At 40.5% G+C, this 22,254-nt stretch overlaps 1 protein-coding gene across 1 annotated transcript in view; it reads left to right on the top strand.

Moving 5' to 3' along the window:
• Positions 1-723, top strand: part of LOC126416157 (heat shock 70 kDa protein cognate 5) — an 87,834-nt gene extending 87,111 nt beyond the window's left edge. The window contains exon 14 of the mRNA XM_050083712.1: positions 229-723. Coding sequence (XP_049939669.1) covers positions 229-324 — 96 coding nt within the window. The 3' untranslated portion in view covers positions 325-723. The remainder of the gene's footprint in view (positions 1-228) is intronic.
• The last annotated feature ends 21,531 nt before the right edge of the window (positions 724-22,254 follow it).

Genomic DNA, 22,254 nt, shown 5'->3' with positions numbered 1-22,254 from the left:
AGACCTGAGAAGCATTCGCAGAACATGTGAAGAGTGCCAGTTGTAAACTGGGGGAGTTTACGGTTCTGTTCATGCACCAAATCATATTTGTACACATCCTACTTTGGAGAGAAAACTAATTGCTTACAAGTTCTAATATATGGGTGTGAAAGTTGGGAGAATTCGTCTGGTGGTAATAATAATAATAATAATAATAGCCTATAACCTGTTCTTCTCACCTCCCCTCAGATGGCTGCAGAGAGGGACTCCTCCAGTACTGGAAGTAGTGGTAGCAGTGCAGATAAACCTGAAGAAGAAGAGAAAAAAGCAAAGAAAGAAGAATAGAAACAAATCGATATTCCATTGCATTAGCAAAATATAGTGCAGCTTTCTGCTTGGGAAGCAGAATCTCTGTACATAAACTGCTGTAGGTGTACAGTGGGCCACTGACTCCAGTGCTTGAACGTTACGGACAGTGTACATAAGATACATTTCATGGTCGCATATTCACTCATGGAGTCACTGAAAATGTGTACAAACTGTGTGTGTGTGTGTGTGTGTGTGTGTGTGTGTGTGTGTGTGTGTGTGTGTGTGTCAAGAGAGATTTTTGTTAATGAGTTACTATCATTGAAACATTTGCAACTGCTGTAGATGTAATGTTGTATTTTAAACAGAGCTTAAGTTTTGTTGAGCTGTTTATTCCTGTAACAGTGTAAACATATTAAAGATTTTTTTTTATTTCTATCTTGGTCAGTTTTTATTAACATGTGTTAACATTTCATTCCTGGTTCCTTTTTCAGAGGTATTTTGTTATTGAATTGTTACCCATTTATATCCAGCAGTTAGCCTACATTGAATCTTAGTTACATTTGGATCAGAATAAAAAAAGTGAGTGACAGCTACTTGTTTCGTAGATAGCTACTGTAGCAGCAACTAACCGGAGAATGAGTGTAGCTGCACCTTCTTTTTTGTTCATGGGTGTCATATCTTGCTGCTACCTCAGATGCCAGTTGCCACAGTCAGTTGCAGATGACATTTCTGGCTGGTAACATAACAGTTGTTGTTTGTTCTCATTGTTTACATTTTCTCTGTGCAGTATGTTTATTTTGAACAACTGAATGTCTTAAACTAGTTGTGAAAGGGTGCAGGAAAGTGAAAAATATTTCCACTCTTCTAAGTAAACCCATTAGTGCACATTAATGGACAACGTGTGAATTTATCGAGATAAGAAAGGCCAGGCTTTTTGTACCACAACTGTATTGTTCGGGCAGACCAACTGTAACTGACATCACTGCCCCCTTCCGTGCCCGACTGTCAGTAATTTTGTTAATGTAATTGAGCTATTGATGACAGTTTGAAAAGGTTTTTTTTCCACCTCCTTCATTCTCTGATTATAACACAGACCTATAAAGACAAAAGTTGAATGGCAGATGAATGCTCCTAGATTTCCAAGAACTAGGTATTGCTTGTATTTTATCCCTGCCACCTTCAGAATTACAAAGAGTGTATTTCAGTCAACAGACTCAATAACTTTCTCTGAATCTATAGATTTTAATGATTACAGATAGAACATCGCCTGTTCTAAGAGCTCACTGACCTGAACATTACTGGACTATCAGTTTAAAAAGCCATGGCTGCATAACACTGACGCACAATTACAGAAGACTGGAAAAACTTGTAGATACTGATGTTAGGAAAGATACATTTGGATTGCAAAGAAGTGTGGTTACATGAGGCAATGCTGACCAAAAGACTTATGTTAGAAGAGAGCAAACACACACTTACGGTATTTGTTGGTTTAGAAAAAGCATTTGTGACAACATTGACTGGAATATACTCTTTGAATCGAGAAGAGGTCCCCATGATGGAATTGAGTTTTTTAAAGTATCTATACATTAATGTTGGTTAGAGTCCCAGGTATCTCACCTAGCAGCCATTCACCCTGATGATCCCTCATTTGCAAGTTATCGATGAAAAAATTTCATAATTATGTGAAACTTCAATAATTATAAAGGCATTTTGGTGGAGTGGTTAGCATAAGAGTGTGATGTGTAAAATGTGGTGGGTTCAAATCTTGTAAGCTGCTTTTGAATTTATTTTTATATTTTTACCAAAATGCCTTGGATTGTTGTTCGTATTCAAATAGTTGGTTTATAATTGTTTGTCATGTCATTTGAGTCACTACATTACTGTTTTCATTTGCTTTCATCTTTTTTCTTCCTATCACTTTTTTATTTGGAGTCTTTGTGCAAATTGTTTTTTTATTGTGTGCATTTTAGTTTCTTCCATTTGATCATCTTATATGTTTGTCCATGTTATTGAATTTATTGTTTCTATTCCTGACTTTGCGTGAATATCATTTTAAGTATTGTCCTTTCTTTTGTTTACATCTTCATCTGCATTATTTTGATCATAGTGCAAGAAGAATTTTGTTTTAATTGTTTGTATGACAATTAACATCTAAAAAAATTTGCATCTTGTCAGCAACAAAAAACTAATGTAAATATTCTTTTGTGTTTTGGTTTTTAACCGATAGGTTGGCATTTTCAAACATTTAAATGTTATGAGGGATAAATAAAAGTAATTGAAATCACATGCACAAAGATTCCAAATGCAAAAAAGGATGGAAAGAAAAAATGAGAGCAAATGAAAAAGTTTATATTATGAATATAATGGAAGGAAACATTCCACGTGGGAAAAATTATATATAAAAACAAAGATGAGGTGACTTACCGAACAAAAGCGCTGGCAGGTCGATAGACACACAAACAAACACAAACACACACACACAAAACTCAAGCTTTCGCAACAAACTGTTGCCTCATCAGGAAAGAGGGAAGGAGAGGGGAAGACGAAAGGAAGTGGGTTTTAAGGGAGAGGGTAAGGAGTCATTCCAATCCCGGGAGCGGAAAGACTTACCTTAGGGGGAAAAAAGGACAGGTATACACTCGCACACACGCACATATCCATCCACACATACAGACACAAGCAGACATATTTAAAGACAAAGAGTTTGGGCAGAGATGTCAGCCGAGGCAGAAGTGTAGAGGCAAAGAAGTTGTTGAAAGACAGGTGAGGTATGAGTGGCGGCAACTTGAAATTAGCGGAGATTGAGGCCTGGCGGATGACGAGAAGAGAGGATATACTGAAGGGCAAGTTCCCATCTCCGGAGTTCGGATAGGTTGGTGTTGGTGGGAAGTATCCAGATAACCCGGACGGTGTAACACTGTGCCAAGATGTGCTGGCTGTGCACCAAGGCATGTTTAGCCACAGGGTGATCTTCATTACCAACAAACACTGTCTGCCTGTGTCCATTCATGCGAATGGACAGTTTGTTGCTGGTCATTCCCACATAGAATGCATCACAGTGTAGGCAGGTCAGTTGGTAAATCGCGTGGGTGCTTTCACACGTGGCTCTGCCTCTGATCGTGTACACCTTCCGGGTTACAGGACTGGAGTAGGTGGTGGTGGGAGGGTGCATGGGACAGGTTTTGCATCGGGGGCGGTTACAAGGATAGGAGCCAGAGGGTAGGGAAGGTGGTTTGGGGATTTCATAGGGATGAACTAACAGGTTACGAAGGTTAGGTGGACGGCGGAAAGACACTCTTGGCGGAGTGGGGAGGATTTCATGAAGGATGGATCTCATTTCAGGGCAGGATTTGAGGAAGTCGTATCCCTGCTGGAGAGCCACATTCAGAGTCTGGTCCAGTCCCGGAAAGTATCCTGTCACAAGTGGGGCACTTTTGTGGTTCTTCTGTGGGGGATTCTGGGTTTGAGGGGACGAGGAAGTGGCTCTGGTTATTTGCTTCTGTACCAGGTCGGGAGGGTAGTTGCGGGATGCGAAAGCTGTTTTCAGGTTGTTGGTGTAATGATTCAGGGATTCCGGACTGGAGCAGATTCGTTTGCCACGAAGACCTAGGCTGTAGGGAAGGGACCGTTTGATGTGGAATGGGTGGCAGCTGTCATAATGGAGGTACTGTTGCTTGTTGGTGGGTTTGATGTGGACGGACGTGTGAAGTTGGCCATTGGACAGGTGGAGGTCAACGTCAAGGAAAGTGGCATGGGATTTGGAGTAGGACCAGGTGAAACTGATGGAACCAAAGGAGTTGAGGTTGGAGAGGAAATTCTGGAGTTCTTCTTCACTGTGAGTCCAGATCATGAAGATGTCATCAATAAATCTGTACCAAACTTTGGGTTGGCAGACTTGGGTAACCAAGAAGGCTTCCTCTAAGCGACCCATGAATAGGTTGGCGTACGAGGGGGCCATCCTGGTGCCCATGGCTGTTCCCTTTAATTGTTGGTATGTCCGGCCCTCAAAAGTGAAGAAGTTGTGGGTCAGGATGAAGCTGGCTAAGGTGATGAGGAAAGAGGTTTTAGGTAGGGTGGCAGGTGATCGGCGTGAAAGGAAATGCTCCATCGCAGCGAGGCCCTGGACGTGCGGAATGTTTGTGTATAAGGACGTGGCATCAATGGTTACAAGGATGGTTTCCGGGGGTAACAGATTGGGTAAGGATCCCAGGCTTTCAAGGAAGTGGTTGGTGTCCTTGATGAAGGATGGGAGACTGCATGTAATGGGTTGAAGGTGTTGATCTACGTAGGCAGAGATACGTTCTGTGGGGGCTTGGTAACCAGCTACAATGGGGCGGCCGGGATGATTGGGTTTGTGGATTTTAGGAAGAAGGTAGGGGTGCGGGGTGTCGGTGGGGTCAGGAGGTTGATGGAGTCAGGTGAAAGGTTTTGCAGGGGGCCTAAGGTTCTGAGGATTCCTTGAAGCTCCGCCTGGACATCGGGAATGGGGTTACCTTGGCAAACTTTGTATGTGGTGTTGTCTGAAAGCTGACGCAGTCCCTCAGCCACATACTCCCGACGATCAAGTACCACGGTCGTGGAACCCTTGTCCGCCGGAAGAATGACGATGGATCGGTCAGCCTTCAGATCACGGATAGCCTGGGCTTCAGCAGTGGTGATGTTGGGTGTAGGATTAAGGTTTTTTAAGAAGGATTGAGATGCAAGGCTGGAAGTCAGAAATTCCTGGAAGGTTTGGAGAGGGTGATTTTGAGGAAGAGGAGGTGGGTCCCGCTGTGACGGAGGACGGAACTGTTCCAGGCAGGGTTCAATTTGGATGGTGTCTTGAGGAGTCGGATCATTAGGAGTAGGATTAGGATCATTTTTCTTCGTGGCAAAGTGATACTTCCAGCAGAGAGTACGAGTGTAGGACAGTAAATCTTTGACGAGGGCTGTTTGGTTTAATCTGGGAGTGGGGCTGAAGGTGAGGCCTTTGGATAGGACAGAGGTTTCGGATTGGGAGAGAGGTTTGGAGGAAAGGTTAACTACTGAATTCGGGTGTTGTGGTTCCAGATTGTGTTGATTGGAATTTTGAGGTTTTGGAGGGAGTGGAGCTGGAAGTGGGAGATTGAGTAGATGGGAGAGACTGGGTTTGTGTGCAATGAGAGGAGGTTGAGGTTTGCTGGAAAGGTTGTGAAGGGTGAGTGAGTTGCCTTTCCGGAGGTGGGAAACCAGGAGATTGGATAGTTTTTTGAGGTGGAGGGTGCCATGCTGTTCTAATTTACGGTTGGCCTGTAGGAGGATGCTCTGAACAGCCGGTGTGAATGTGGGAGAGGAAAGATTAAGGACTTTTATTAAGGATAGGAGTTGACGGGTGTGTTCATTGGCTGAGTTGATGTGTAGGTGAAGGATTAGGTGGGTGAGGGCAATGGATTGTTCAGTTTGGAACTGGTATAGGGACTGATGGAAGGAAGGATTGTAGCCAGAGATGGGAACTTTAAGTGTGAGGCCTTTGGGGGTAATGCCAAATGTCAGACAAGCCTGAGAAAATAAAATATGCGAGCGTAATCTGGCTAGGGCGAAGGCATGTTTGCGGAGGGAATGTAAATAAAACTTAATGGGGTCATTGTGGGGGTGTTGTGAGGGTGACATGGTATTAGAAGGTGGAAAGTGTAACATGAGGTGAAATGAAAATAAAAATATATGGGGAGAGATAAAGGTGAACCGGAAAGAAACTGGAGATCTGGAATGAAAAAAGGCGAAAAGGTGTTGGTTACAGCTGGGCTATGTTGGACTTGGGTTGGTAGACAACGGTGTGCATAAAGGTTAGGTGGTTGTGTTGCCGCCAAAACACGTTAAAGGACAGAGAAATTCGGGAAAATTTCGAAAAAACTGCGTGTAGTATGTTAAAAGGAGTGGTATTGTGGTGGCAGATTATGAAAATGAGGCTAACAATTGTCTAACGAAGAAATAATTGCGTTAAAACCTGTGGGAAGCGGCTAAAAATGATCAGTGATGTGGGAAAAACGGAAATGGAAATAAAGCGAAAGTTATTAGAACTGGCCGAAATGGTTGTTTAAAAGGTGAAAGGAGCTGTTTGTGAACTAGAAACGGTGGATATTATAGCGGCGGTAGTGCTGAAAGCGGAAAAAAAAAAATATTTTTTTTGGTTATGGTTTGGAAGTGGGTTACGTATTATTGAGTATATATATAGGCGGGATAAAATAGTATAGCAGATTACGGTAAAAAGGAGAAGGTGAATACAAAGTGAAACTACTGGCAAAAACAGAAAGAGGAAAATAAGACGACAGAAAAGATTTCGAAATGCAACAGTGACAATAACAAACGTAATTGTTGGATTCAAATTAATGATAGCAATATAATGGAAGGAAACATTCCACGTGGGAAAAATTATATATAAAAACAAAGATGAGGTGACTTACCGAACAAAAGCGCTGGCAGGTCGATAGACACACAAACAAACACAAACACACACACAAAACTCAAGCTTTCGCAACAAACTGTTGCCTCATCAGGAAAGAGGGAAGGAGAGGGGAAGACGAAAGGAAGTGGGTTTTAAGGGAGAGGGTAAGGAGTCATTCCAATCCCGGGAGCGGAAAGACTTACCTTAGGGGGAAAAAAGGACAGGTATACACTCGCACACACGCACATATCTATCCACACATACAGACACAAGCAGACATATTTAAAGACAAAGAGTTTGGGCAGAGATGTCAGCCGAGGCAGAAGTGTAGAGGCAAAGAAGTTGTTGAAAGACAGGTGAGGTATGAGTGGCGGCAACTTGAAATTAGCGGAGATTGAGGCCTGGCGGATGACGAGAAGAGAGGATATACTGAAGGGCAAGTTCCCATCTCCGGAGTTCGGATAGGTTGGTGTTGGTGGGAAGTATCCAGATAACCCGGACGGTGTAACACTGTGCCAAGATGTGCTGGCTGTGCACCAAGGCATGTTTAGCCACAGGGTGATCCTCATTACCAACAAACACTGTCTGCCTGTGTCCATTCATGCGAATGGACAGTTTGTTGCTTGTCATTCCCACATAGAATGCATCACAGTGTAGGCAGGTCAGTTGGTAAATCACGTGGGTGCTTTCACACGTGGCTCTGCCTCTGATCGTGTACACCTTCCGGGTTACAGGACTGGAGTAGGTGGTGGTGGGAGGGTGCATGGGACAGGTTTTGCATCGGGGGCGGTTACAAGGATAGGAGCCAGAGGGTAGGGAAGGTGGTTTGGGGATTTCATAGGGATGAACTAACAGGTTACGAAGGTTAGGTGGACGGCGGAAAGACACTCTTGGCGGAGTGGGGAGGATTTCATGAAGGATGGATCTCATTTCAGGGCAGGATTTGAGGAAGTCGTATCCCTGCTGGAGAGCCACATTCAGAGTCTGGTCCAGTCCCGGAAAGTATCCTGTCACAAGTGGGGCACTTTTGTGGTTCTTCTGTGGGGGATTCTGGGTTTGAGGGGACGAGGAAGTGGCTCTGGTTATTTGCTTCTGTACCAGGTCGGGAGGGTAGTTGCGGGATGCGAAAGCTGTTTTCAGGTTGTTGGTGTAATGATTCAGGGATTCCGGACTGGAGCAGATTCGTTTGCCACGAAGACCTAGGCTGTAGGGAAGGGACCGTTTGATGTGGAATGGGTGGCAGCTGTCATAATGGAGATACTGTTGCTTGTTGGTGGGTTTGATGTGGACGGACGTGTGAAGTTGGCCATTGGACAGGTGGAGGTCAACGTCAAGGAAAGTGGCATGGGATTTGGAGTAGGACCAGGTGAAACTGATGGAACCAAAGGAGTTGAGGTTGGAGAGGAAATTCTGGAGTTCTTCTTCACTGTGAGTCCAGATCATGAAGATGTCATCAATAAATCTGTACCAAACTTTGGGTTGGCAGACTTGGGTAACCAAGAAGGCTTCCTCTAAGCGACCCATGAATAGGTTGGCGTACGAGGGGGCCATCCTGGTGCCCATGGCTGTTCCCTTTAATTGTTGGTATGTCCGGCCCTCAAAAGTGAAGAAGTTGTGGGTCAGGATGAAGCTGGCTAAGGTGATGAGGAAAGAGGTTTTAGGTAGGGTGGCAGGTGATCGGCGTGAAAGGAAATGCTCCATCGCAGCGAGGCCCTGGACGTGCGGAATGTTTGTGTATAAGGACGTGGCATCAATGGTTACAAGGATGGTTTCCGGGGGTAACAGATTGGGTAAGGATCCCAGGCGTTCAAGGAAGTGGTTGGTGTCCTTGATGAAGGATGGGAGACTGCATGTAATGGGTTGAAGGTGTTGATCTACGTAGGCAGAGATACGTTCTGTGGGGGCTTGGTAACCAGCTACAATGGGGCGGCCGGGATGATTGGGTTTGTGGATTTTAGGAAGAAGGTAGGGGTGCGGGGTGTCGGTGGGGTCAGGAGGTTGATGGAGTCAGGTGAAAGGTTTTGCAGGGGGCCTAAGGTTCTGAGGATTCCTTGAAGCTCCGCCTGGACATCGGGAATGGGGTTACCTTGGCAAACTTTGTATGTGGTGTTGTCTGAAAGCTGACGCAGTCCCTCAGCCACATACTCCCGACGATCAAGTACCACGGTCGTGGAACCCTTGTCCGCCGGAAGAATGACGATGGATCGGTCAGCCTTCAGATCACGGATAGCCTGGGCTTCAGCAGTGGTGATGTTGGGTGTAGGATTAAGGTTTTTTTAAGAAGGATTGAGATGCAAGGCTGGAAGTCAGAAATTCCTGGAAGGTTTGGAGAGGGTGATTTTGAGGAAGAGGAGGTGGGTCCCGCTGTGACGGAGGACGGAACTGTTCCAGGCAGGGTTCAATTTGGATGGTGTCTTGAGGAGTCGGATCATTAGGAGTAGGATTAGGATCATTTTTCTTCGTGGCAAAGTGATACTTCCAGCAGAGAGTACGAGTCTCGGCCAACAGCGGCCTACTGCAGACCGACACTTAAGTGACACCAAATACAAATCAACATCGAGATACAGGCCCTGTCATATGGCACTCGCGACGTGTACGCTGAAATTGAATGTAAATAATACGTCTTTTGCGACTGCATGTCGCTCGGCCAACAGCGGCCTACTGCAGACCGACACTTAAGAGACACCAAATACAAATCGACATCGAGAGACAGGCCCTGTCAGATGGCACTCGCGACTACGCTGAAATTGAATGTAAATAATACGTCTTTTGTAGTGGGCGTCGCTCTACTGCAGTGTCACACACGACGAATAAATAGGAAAACAGTAGAACGTCTGCGTAGGGCCATGTTTTTACCTACAGTGTCACTTGGCTGAATGTGTATAAGGCCCTGTGGCATCACTCGCACAGCCAAATTGTCACACTAGCTGTGTATCTCTAACAAAGTTGACGAATGTCCTCACCTCTGTGACGGTTAAAACGATTTCGCCCCCGGGTGGGCTCGAACCACCAACCTTTCGGTTAACAGTTCGGTTAACAGTTTATATTATGATTAAAATGAGGTGACAAAGACTTAGAAATTTAAAAAAGTACATTTAAACCAATTAATTAAATAAAAATGATAATCAGTTATTTCTATAAAGATTCAAAAATAAAAAATTTTGAGGCACTTGACAACATTTTGAATCTGCAGCCTTCTACACAGCAGGCTGACTAGTATGCTAATCATAACACCACAGTTCCCATATGATTATTTTATTAGTTTTAATGCCATAGAATAGTAACAAAACAAAAACGAGAGTCCACCAGGGTGAACAGCTGTAGGCTAAAGTACCTGAGACGCTAACCATATAAACAATTTCTGAAAGATGTTCCCATCTCTGGGGCATATCCTTGTTAGAAGTGAAAACTAGTATGAAGATGAGTGTACACTTGCAGTTGAACAGAAAAAGGAAGCAAGAGTGAAATGCTTACAATGAAGGCAGTATGAAATGAATACGGAATACAGGCAGCAAAAGTGTGTGCGAGGAAAAATGGAAAGTCATGATCAAATGTGGAGATGGAAGACCATTACTAATAGTGTGAAAGCAGAATTTTTTTAAAGAATATTAAACTCAGGAATATAGACCTAATGGTGTTTACGGATAAAGAGAGAGATTTTCTGACAGATAATCGTGTTCTGGCTGGATGGAGAGAGATTTATCAATGGAATTTTGAAAGGCATTCCCACAAGAAGTGAGCAGTTACCTTATAAAACTGCAGACTGAAAGATAGATCAATTGAGAAGAGGTCGTGAAGGGAACCCATCTCCACAACTGAATCTACATACTTCAGTTGATAGGAGATGTGAAAAGAATTCCACATTAAACTAAGGGGTCAATCCAAATGAAGTGGTCCAATAAAAATTAAGATGGTTGCTTGACCATTTATAATTACAGTATAACCTTGTTAGCACGAACTCACGGTTAATGTGAAAAAAATATTGGTCCCTCCAGGAATACATTAGTTTTTATGGTATGTTTTATCGGTTAACACGAATTTCGGTTAAGGAGAATTACGAACTCTGTTTCCATTCCTGGCGTAGTTAAATTTCACTGTAACACAAACTTCTGACCTTAGAGTATTCTAAAGCATAATTATTTTTCCGAAATGAATGTAGGAAATATAGCTACAAAGCTAATTATACTTATTGTTGACTCGTTTTTAACGTGTTGTAGGTCAGTAGCCAGAATCAGCATATGCTGTACATTGTAAGACATTCAATAATGTGTGCAGCAGCATTTAGGAACGTACTCAGTGCCAGACTTGACAGGTCTTCTGTTAGTCGTAGCCATATCGAGTTGGAATACTGAATAAAAACTACAGTTACAACCGGTACCGTAGCCCATGAAAATGGCAAAGAGTTAACAGACAGCTGTAAATGTACAGTTAAAGCTTAAGATTATAGATGAAGTGCACTGTGGTACCAAGAAAACAGCAGTTCCAGGGCAGTTTGGAATACCTAAATCTACTTTATCCATGATTATTAAGAACCAAGAAAAAATTCTTAATGCTGCGGCATCAGGTTCTGGAAACAAATCTAAACGACTTTGTACTGCCAAGTATGAAGACATCGAGACATTACAGCTAGAATGGTTCAGTCATATGCGTGCATCTAACATCCCTTTAACTGGCCCTGTGAGTCAGTCAAAAGCAAATGATACTGCTAAAGATATGGGCATCGAAGACGTCTGTTGTTCTGCTGGTTGGTTGTATCGGTTCCAGAAGAGACATTCAGTTTCATCTGTACAATTTTGTGGTGAAGCAAATAAAGTTGATGATGAAAGTGCGAACAGCTGGTTGCATCAATTCAACCGAGTCAGGGTAAAGTATGCCTCATGTGATGTGTTTAACATGGATGAAACTCGATTTCTACAATATTTTTCCAAATCACACACTGGGGATAAAAGGTGATTAGTGTCACAGTGGAGCACGAAGCAAACAACGTGTGACTGTTGTACTGTGCTGTAATGCTGATGGCAGTGAGAAGTTTCGCCCCTGCGTTATTGGTAAATCCGAGAAACCACGTTGCTTTAAAAACATAAATATGGACACTTTACACTGCATCTACTCTCATCATAAGAAAGCTTGGATCGATGGCACATCATTTCACTAGTAGCTTCATTTCAACAGTCAAATGGTTGCTCAAAAAAGACATGTTGTTCTTACATAGGACAGATGTACTGCCCATAACATTCATGATCTGAACCTATCCAACATAAAGGTTCAGTTTTTTCCACCCAACGCCACAAGCCGCCTTCAGCCTTTGGACCAAGGATAATCTCTCTCATAAAGAGAGCTTATCACAAGCGACTTGTAAGAGCTGCAATTTGTGCTGCTGAAAACAATAGTGCAACCCCAAATTGAAATATGCTTGACACACTAAAGGCCATCGCAGCAGCCTGGAACTCAGTATCACAACATCATATAGGGATGTGCTTTAACAGAGCTTGGAGACATAGCAACACTGAAGATGTCCACGAGTTAGAAGATGCCACTTCACCTGATGAATGGACAGTTCTGCAAGACATTGTGAACCCTGGAATTAGCTTCGAAGAATTCATTAGTGTAGATGACGATGTTGCCGTATGTGCTTCTGTGGAATCGGATGTGTCAAAAGCTGTGAACGAGGTGCAAGAAGGGCCATCAGAAGAAAGTGAAGAGGAGGAGATTACAGATACCATTCCACCTACCCGTCAGGAGATGTTTGCCGCCTTGGACTTTTTAGAACGGTTCGCTTCAACATCCGATGTCACTGCTGGGTTTACGGATGCTATCATTACAACTGGTTGTGAAATTACAAAATATTAAGGTTCCCATGAACGTCAGCAAACAATGACCGAATTTTTTTCCAAGAAAGTAACGTACATAATTTGTGAGTACTTATAATTTTACAATCACTTTATAGTGTTATAAGTCTACAATAACTTGATTGATAGTGTAGTGTATTACACATTAGTGTACTGCTGCACATGTGTACTTATTAAAATCTGTGTTATTCATGTAACACAATTTTTTTAACACGAACTCCTGATTTTTCGGTCCCTTCAGATTTGTGTTAATGAAGTTTTACTGTATTTTAATTTTTTTGTGTGTGATTATCCTGTAATTGAGAAGTTAAAAACAGTTTTTAAACAACTTTTACCTTTCATCTGTACTGAATGGCCATTTTCATTTGTAAGCACGAGACGATGTTTCAGTTTAGAGACGTTAACAAAATATGAATATCTCTGCGCTGGGTTAAGTTACATCATCACAACTGACATGACTGTTTTTAGAAAAGCATCCTCTACATTATCTATTACACAAAATACCATAAATTCAAGAATAACCAGTCAAAATGACCTCCCAAAGTTTAGTATCCAAATTTTCTAAAATCTACTTTTTAGGCCGGAAAATAACAAACAAGGAGTGATTTATGAGTCTTTTTTTTCCTATAGTCAGTTATCATACACTACTAGCCTCATATAGAGCAAGAACACTTACAAATGTTTCCTTAATTTTTTTATGAATTTTTGAAATTAGTATCCAAACTTTGTCACTAGTAGATTTCTCAAAATGATGATCTTGGGCCAGCATGGTGGTAAAAATGCACAAAAACATCATTTTCCAAACTTATTCTTTCAACCTCTGCAAGCCCCCACTGTCCATCATTCACACATACCACTATGTCATTCAACGTTAAAGATAGATGTAATTTTACTGACACAATGATCCTCATAAATTTCGGTTTCTGATGTTACATAGCATCAAACTAAGTTTTCCGCAATGCCAAGGAATTTGTGGAAAGCATTGTGTCTTTTATTGCTATACAGTTTTCAAATTTGGTTTGAAGTGTTGTTTTCACATGCAGAACCGCTTCTTTCTTGATCAGAAAATAGCCAATTCCTTTAATATTATCCTTGCAAAAGACATACATGTCCTGCACTGTGAGAATTTGGTCCTACTCCATCACATGCATTTTTACCACGGCAAGATGCAAAAAAGTGCCATTCAGCCTCCAACCCAAAGTGTACTTTGTAGTTGCACAGCTTTAAAAAATTCTTTTTGTTCTTATATTGACTACCACTACCATCTGAAAAGTATATCAGCTTCTCAACCTTGGGAAAATTTTCTTTTGTGTAAGTTATTACATACTTTTAAAACACATGCACGGCGAAACTGTTGTGCATGGTGAAAGTGTTGTTTTCCAAGTAGTCGGAAGAATGCAAATTGAAGAACTCCAAACTTCATCTTTTTCATTTTTAAAGTAGAGAACAAATGGATGCGCTGTTGCCTGGTCATTGACCCAGTTTTACCCTTGTGATTGCATCCTGAATCACAAAAGTAAAATTTTCTGCAAAATCAGCTAGCACTATGCATTCAGTTTCATGAAGTTGTGCTTTTTCGTCCTTTAAAAACTCACTTTGGATTTTAGAAACATAGTGGTGACTTTTGAGTTTTTGTGAGTTATCAATTAAAGATTCCAAGTATTCTTTGTGAGATTTAACCACTGTTATCATTTCTGCCCTGTCAGTTGTGACCCACTGTTTGAAGGTTATACTGTCTGGCATTTCCTCATCATATTCATGAAACAATTCAATAACGGTTTCCTTACCAGGGCATTTGTTACACAAACTCATCATGCAGTCATAACTGTTAGTGTTACAGACCATTAAATCTCTTAACTCTTTGTAGTTAAGACCACGGAGTTTAGCACCCGCAATCATCAGTTTGACATTTTGATGATATAAACAAACACATATGGAGTGTGGAGTGTGTCCCTGAGGACCCAGCCAAAATACACCACTTAGGGCGGAGGTCACAAAATTTTGACCTTCCAATTTTGCACTCAGGATGAGAATTTTTTAAAGCTACATAAAGTTTATTTAAATTTGACAGCACTAGTCGTTTCTGCTTAGTTACTTTAACTCCATTTATAACAACACTCTTGCTGTCTTTGCAACCTTCAAAAAACTGCTGGATCTTTTTAATAGTTTCTTCACTTACACCTACTCCTTTCTTCTTTCCTAAAACTGGAATGCACAGCCCTTTCACTAATTTTTGGTTTACTTTAACCAAACGATGTGGAAAGTTGAATTCAGGAACTATTTTTTCTCTTCACCATGAGTCAGGGAGCAAATAAAAATCTTTACTTTTGCTTTTTAGATGTCACTGAACATTTAATTTTTAATTTCTGTATTAAGCTCAAATTTTCAGTGTCAGATGATGCTGGTGGTAGGTTTCCTTCTTCTTTAGAAATAATGTTGGTATCTGTATTATTAAAGCATGATTCCAAGTCTTTTCTAATTTTGTCTGAAATTTGTTGTACCTTATTTTCAATAGCTGCTTTTTTCTTCTACTTAATTTTGTAATTTTCAAAGCAGGAGATACACCTAAATTAGAACAAGCAAAATCCAATATGCTAACAGTTTCCTCATTAGGAATATAAATGTCATTAGCAACGTCCTACATGATTCTGGTTCTGGATTCACAACAAATATTTTTGAGTAACAATTTGGGCACATGGACTTTCCAGGAATCACATTACATTTCACTTGGGAAGTTGTTCTACTCTCACATAACAAGGACAAATGTTCAAGTTTTGTTTCCCTCAAACCTTTAGTAATAGGCTTTTTATGAACTTTAAGTGGATCACGGCACTTTCTTCCAAAAATGTGGTTGTACTTCAGAATATATTTTTTCTGATGATACTCAAACACTGATGTTACAGAAGAACTTAATCGAAATTTAAACAAAGTTTGTCTAACTTCATCAAAGTCATTGACATTTTTTAAGTTTTTTGAAACTGAACCATAAACTGTTTTGTTACACACTTCACTTGCTATCTGTCCAACAGAGCAATGTTTATCCATGTTATTGCGTTCCAGTTATTCTCTCAAAATAAATTACAAATTACACACAGAACAAAGTACACAACACATTCTACACACTATACATCCACTGTAACAGAGGTTTCAGAACAGACTGACTACAACAATGCCACACCCAGGAATAATGTACTTCTCTATTGACAATAAACCTAAACGTAAATGGGCTTTTCTATTACCATAGAAACAAAGGCAAAAGCTCCTTTCGTTTAATATTGCATTATTAAAAATAAACTAAATCAATAGTGGGTGATAGTGTTAACTAAATATAGGTCACAATTAAATTTTATTACAGTGAAACAATAAACCATTTAAATACTCGTAGGCAACAGCCATAAGATCAGTAATGTGAATTATTTCCTCATTTTCAAAAATTCATATCTTTGTTCACAGTCAGATATCAATGTTGAAATTTCTACAGTACGTTTCTATCATATAGGTGTACAAACTATGCAAAAATCATATTTTTATATTCAGTTTCACCTGAGATAACTAACCCCAAACTTTGAAAAAATGAAAATTTTCAAATTTCAAAAATTCATAAGAAATTGAGGAAACATTTGTAAGTGTTCTTGCCTATATGAGACTAGTAGTGTATGATATCTAAATATAGGAAAAAACATACTCTCATAAATCACTCCTTGTTTGTTATTTTTGGGCCTAAAAAGCGGATTTTTGAAAATTTGGATACCAAACTTTGGAGGTCATTTTGACTGGTTATTTTTGAATTTACGGTATTTCGTGTAATAGACAATGTTGTAGAGGACACTTTTCTAAAAACAATCATGTCAATTGCAATGTTGTAACTTTACCCAGTGCAGAGATATTCCAATTTTCGCTAATGTCTCCAGACTGAAAAATTGTCGGGCACCTACAAATAAAAATGGCTGCCATCCAGTAAAGGTGCAAGATAAATTATTTTAAAAACTGTTTTGAATTTCTCAAATATAGAGTGATCACATGTAAAAAAATTAAAATATTTAAAAATGGTCAAGCAACCATCACTGGACCACTCCATATAGATTGACCCTAAGGTGCAATGAAGGAAACATGGCTGCTGTTTGAATTTCTGGGGAATGGCTTTGCTAAATGTGGGGAAAATTTTTTCTAGTGGTATGTACAATAGATCAGCAGGAGACAGTTTGAGATAATATCAGTGTGACTTTGGTGGTAATAGGTCAACGGTAGACGAAGTATTTACCATGAGGCAAATACATGGAAATGGAAACATGAAGCATGCTATTGCTGCGTAGGTCTCACTCATTTGAGCAACTATGGCTGGTCATGTCATATAGGCACAAAATATACAAAGATACATGCATATGTAAATGATGTAGCAGTTATTAATGGAAGAGGCTCATTTGAGAGAAGAATATTATATGAGCTGAAGGATGCAACACAACCTCAAAGGCCTTGCTTTCAATAGGGAAGTAAAAGTAAAGTTGTGTGGCATGTATGGATGGGATACATTGAAGGGCAGGCTCAGCCACCTAATTGGAAAAGTTTTTCTCTATCCTTTATTCCCACAGACACCTTTCCATTGGGAAGTATGTCTGCCATGTGCGTATCTTAAGTGTAGGTGACTGTCTATGAAAGTACATGATATATGCCAGGAAGGGAACAAATAATTATTAGCAACAAGTTTCAATACTGATTGTGTGTAGCACTATTTGTAATTTAATGTTAATATGCCAAATTTCATGTCAACTGAAATATCAACAACATTATATTAAATTGCAAACACAGGGTGATTAAAAATTCCTGTTACAGGCTTCTATGGTTGTAGAGAGGACTTAGTAGTATTAGTTTTGACAAGGAATCCATGTCCGTATATGCACTGTTTGGGTGTAAAATCAGTTTAACAATTTGATCACTGTCAAATGTCACACTTCACAGTATGCACACAGTGAGTTTGACCTGTGAGCTGTCGGAGAAATGATATGGGCAATGTCTGGAGTACTTGCCCTTCGGTTCTCTTCTATGTGATGAAGGTTGTCCTCTTCAAATTCAAGAGTGCACTGCGTCCATGGAGCACCACAGTCAACCCTCCTGGTTTCAAATGTACCAATTTCTTGCAGCCATTATAGTCATACGAAGGTGTTTTGAGATGTCATAATTACAACAGGGACTGACGATGGCACACTTTTCTTGGCTTGTGTGTGTACTGTGAAGCTGGAGATTTGAAAGCGATCATATCTTCATACAGACTTCATATCCACATTGTGCAATTCTGGACATGGGTTCCTCATCAGAACTTCACCAGTAAGCCCCCTCTAATAACCCTAGAAGCCTGTAATAGGAATCTTGGATTGTTCTGTATATGTGCAACTGTGCATTAAGTACTGATAAGCAGCAGCTTTGAAGATTTGAATGTAAAATTCTATGCAAGCTGTATGGCCAGTTTAGGATAATACTGGCACATGATCTAGAACAGACTGATTTGGACTGTTGTATACAAGAAGCTGTCATTTCAAGATAAAAAAAGTAGAGTGTGTTCATAAGGATGAATGCTGGAAGAGAGAGATTTATGAACACAGGCCAACTGAAAAGAGGAGGAAGAGTAAGAAATCAGTTAACAGACAGTGTAGGTGTAACATTGCAATGGGATGGTAGTGTTGGGGTTTACAGGCATACATAATCTAACATTCCAATGAACAAAGTTCATCCTTTTATTATGCGTGAATATGTAAACAGAAAATTCAATCAAGAGGTGAAACCCCAGTCAGCCTCACAAGAGAATCGATAAAAAAAATTTGTAACAATTTTTTGAATGCTGAACAAATAACGCTTAGGTTTTTAAAATAAAACTATTAAGATCAATGAGCAAGGAAAATTTCAATTCAAACTTTCATTCCCACTTTTTCTCTAAGAAACAATTAATATAAGGACAGCAGCTATTGAACTGGTATGACATAAGCATACTTGGAATCAATCAAAACAACTTTTATATGTACTGGGTTCACCTTCACGCATATAGAATAAACAATTTTAAAGTGCCCACAGATAATCTTTACATAAAAAATAAATCCCATCAACTAACATCGCAGACAAATCGCACACACATCACTAGCAGTTAACAAGAGAATATTTAAATTTACACACTGAGTTTACTCTCTTGCATTACAGAATACATAATATTAAAATGATCACAGGTAATACTTACACAATAGAAAAGTCCATTCCTACATTGAATGGATAGTACATACATCAATATTACCCATATACAGCCCTCCCCCAAAAATCTGGAAGACACCTTTTTCAACAATAATTAAATGAATAACAGGGTACACAATACTCAAATGAATGGCACATAGTGTAAGTAAATGATTCTTGTCAAGGCAAGCACACCCATCCAAAACTACATGGACTCAGTACAATAATCATGATGCACACCATTAGCATACTTCATTACAATCAACCAAGTTACTCATGCGTCCGAGCAACAAATAAACCTTTACAAGCAGTAACGGCCACTCATATTCACATAGGCTAAACAGTTGCAAACGTCCATTGTGACCAACATCACCTTTTTTTTTTACATGGCTGTTTAATTTAATTTAGAGCCCACAATTCCACGAATGGCGGTATGCAGCAGTTCCAGTGGCCCCCTTTGTAAAACTCTGCATGCCCACTTGATTCAACAACAGCTTGGAACCTCTTGTTGACCAACCATGCTCCCCCGATGATTCCAATGGATCACCAGGGTAAGGACTGCAGCCAATCTCCATCGGCCGTCTCTGTTGCAATGAGAAGTTTACGTCATCCACCTCTGGAAGGTTCGGCCGCATGCTACCAGTAGCAAGGCATATGGCTGATCCCGGAGTACCCTCTGTCATTGCAGAGACGCCAGTCAGTGGTCATTCGAAGTGGTGGCCGCTGGTGCTGGAATCAAATTGAACTAGAATGCTAAAATTCTCACTTCCCATTTAGTGATGTGCCTGGTACGCCTCGGTCTTGCCAACACCCAGCTAAGGACCTGGTTATTTGTTTGTAAGACGAATGGATGGTGTGAGATACTAAATTTTTCAAATGCAAATAACACCGCATGAAGCGTACGCAATAGTGCAGCGCCCTTGTCCTCCTCCTGCAGAAGGACAGTTGCAACACCTGATGTCGATGCATCAGTCTGTACTATGAACTACTTGTTAAAGTCAGGTGTTACTGACACCGGAGCACTCACCAAAGAGGCTTTCAATGCCTCAAATTCTGCTTCTTGAGATGGGCCACCACTCGAATTTTCTCCCTTTCTTCCTAAGATCATTTAAGGGAGCCACTAGCTGGGCAAAGTTAGATATGAATTTCCTATGACAATTTAGCATTCCAATATAATGTGCCACCCCTTCTGTACTCTTTGGAGGACAAAATGAATGGATGGTTGCTGTCTGGCTTTGATCCACCTTGACCCCCTGGCTGGAAAGTATGTCTCCTAAAAAGGAGATTTCAGATTGGGCAAACTTAATTTTGGCTGGCTTAACAGTGAACCTACAGCCTTTCTAAGAGACTCCAAAATCTCTCTAATATACTCAAGATGATGTTTGAAATTCTCGCTAAACATCACTAGGTTATCAAGGTAATGTTAAATACATCTAAATTTTAACCTGGAAAAAACATTACGTAAGATTCTGACAGGACTGTGGCACCTGTGAAAAGCCCAAAGATTCCGGTCAATAATGAAAGCTGTCATGGGTTTTGATTCTTTGGCATTCTTAAACCAGCTAAAACACACCTGCAGATCATGTAATGGTACTGATTGCATAACTACCTCCTTATTCAAGGCTCTGTAATCCACTACTGGGTGTACCCCATCCTTTCCCTTGGGTACCCTAAGTGCGGAGGATGCATAGTGTGATCTAGACGTCCCCCTGTCTCAACATTTTCGCCTATGTACAATTTGAGCTGCTTAATATGAGGCGGAGAGAGAGGATACAGTCGGTGCTGTACCAGTATGTTGGCAATAAGCTCAATCTTATATTCCTCCCCTTTCACTACACTCAAGCAATCGGTCAATTCATCACCAAACTTACTGCACTACTAGTGTAACCCCCTGCCTGTTCAGAGGATATAAGACTCAAATCATAACCAGCCTTAACTCTCTCCATCGTAACCACTCTAGACTAATTCTCGATACCTCTTCCTGACCGCTGCTTACAATACTTATAATGGTGCATCCTATCAAAGCCAAAAGACGACTTGCCCCTCCTCCAATCAGGAATGTCCGCAGCGATTGGTCAACTGGCTAGCGTTACAGCCTTTGGATAACGGGTCCCAGCTAGCGTTACTTAGACATCAATAAACTATAGATTAATCGATAGCATCTGCACCATCGTCACTATCAATAGCCTGGTTTAACTATCGATAGTTCTATCGTTTATAATGTATTTCTTTTTGAGTTGAAACCTGAAAATTTGTCGGTTCCTATTACCTCTATGGCGTTTGCAGTGCTTATGTGGAGGTATTTAATCAACTATAAATACGGTGGCGCCTTAGCCAGACTAAATTGTTTATAAACTACGATGTTAATCTATTGATCGCTGTGGGGGAGGGGTCGTGAAAGAGGGAATTTCTTGTTTGTCTTTCAGTGATGACAACTCACGGTCGAGCAAATCTCATACCGATCAGATGCTTATGGTAAAAATTACACACACAAATAACATGGATTCGTGAATGTGCATTATACTGATTTTCATCCTCAAATGTATGAGCTTGCTTGCTTGTAGCAAGGAATACAAATGTAATTAAGGGTGCTGTAACACAACGCTGTTAGTAGAAGAATAAATGACATTTTAAAGATTTTTTAAGTGTTTCTGATTGTACTGTAAAATAAATACAATTATTGTCATTATTAAACACACCTGCTACTGTCCTTTTCTGTTTCTGAGTCCTCATTGTACTTACAAGTGTTTTTAGTTTAACATGTTTTTAATCTGTAAAGCGATTTGAAAACATGGACGCAATCCTAATGCCCCTGTGTCACTTCTGATTTTGCAGAACCACAAATATTATTCGTATTTCGATTGCCCATGTTCGGGTCGATTAGAGGAGCTTGTTCCTTCAAGGACGCACCAGCTCCCGAAAAACTGAATAAAGTAAAAGCACAACCCATCGAGTGTCAAACTTTATTATTTGTATGGTGAATGGGCATAATCAATAAAATATACAGCTGCATTTACATGCTGTCTGCTTTTGCAGCATTGCAGTGCATATTCGTAAGTAATTCGGGCGAAATGGGAATATTTCAGTGGATGAGAGACAAAACTTCTTGCCAAGAGTTAACTTTGAATATTCTGGAATGTTTTTGCAAAACTCCATATCCTGTAGATATTTCTTAAGCTTTTGCCCGTTAGTGCTGAGACCCCTTGTTTGTGCAGTGGGTGAATAAGATCACCATTATTTTTTTTTCATTTTTTTGAGTTTACATCATTTTGCAACCTGATTAATAAGTTTTCGAGTGTCACAAGCAAGAATTCTGCGTCTAAAGCTTCTAGCTCTACAGGGTATTGTAGGAGGTGACTTCAGTGAGCCAGCAGTGGCTTCTTCGTCACTCATTTCATTATCTAAACGTCACACAACAGGATTATTCTTCATTATGCAACTATAGTGCCACAACTGTTTAATCGATGTTGTTGGCAGCAGTGAGACAAAGAACAAAGTAGCGAA

Source organism: Schistocerca serialis, chromosome 8 (genome assembly GCF_023864345.2).
Source record: "Schistocerca serialis cubense isolate TAMUIC-IGC-003099 chromosome 8, iqSchSeri2.2, whole genome shotgun sequence".
In the NCBI taxonomy this organism is placed as follows: Eukaryota; Metazoa; Arthropoda; class Insecta; order Orthoptera; family Acrididae; genus Schistocerca; species Schistocerca serialis.
This window is presented reverse-complemented; position numbering and strand designations above follow the sequence as displayed.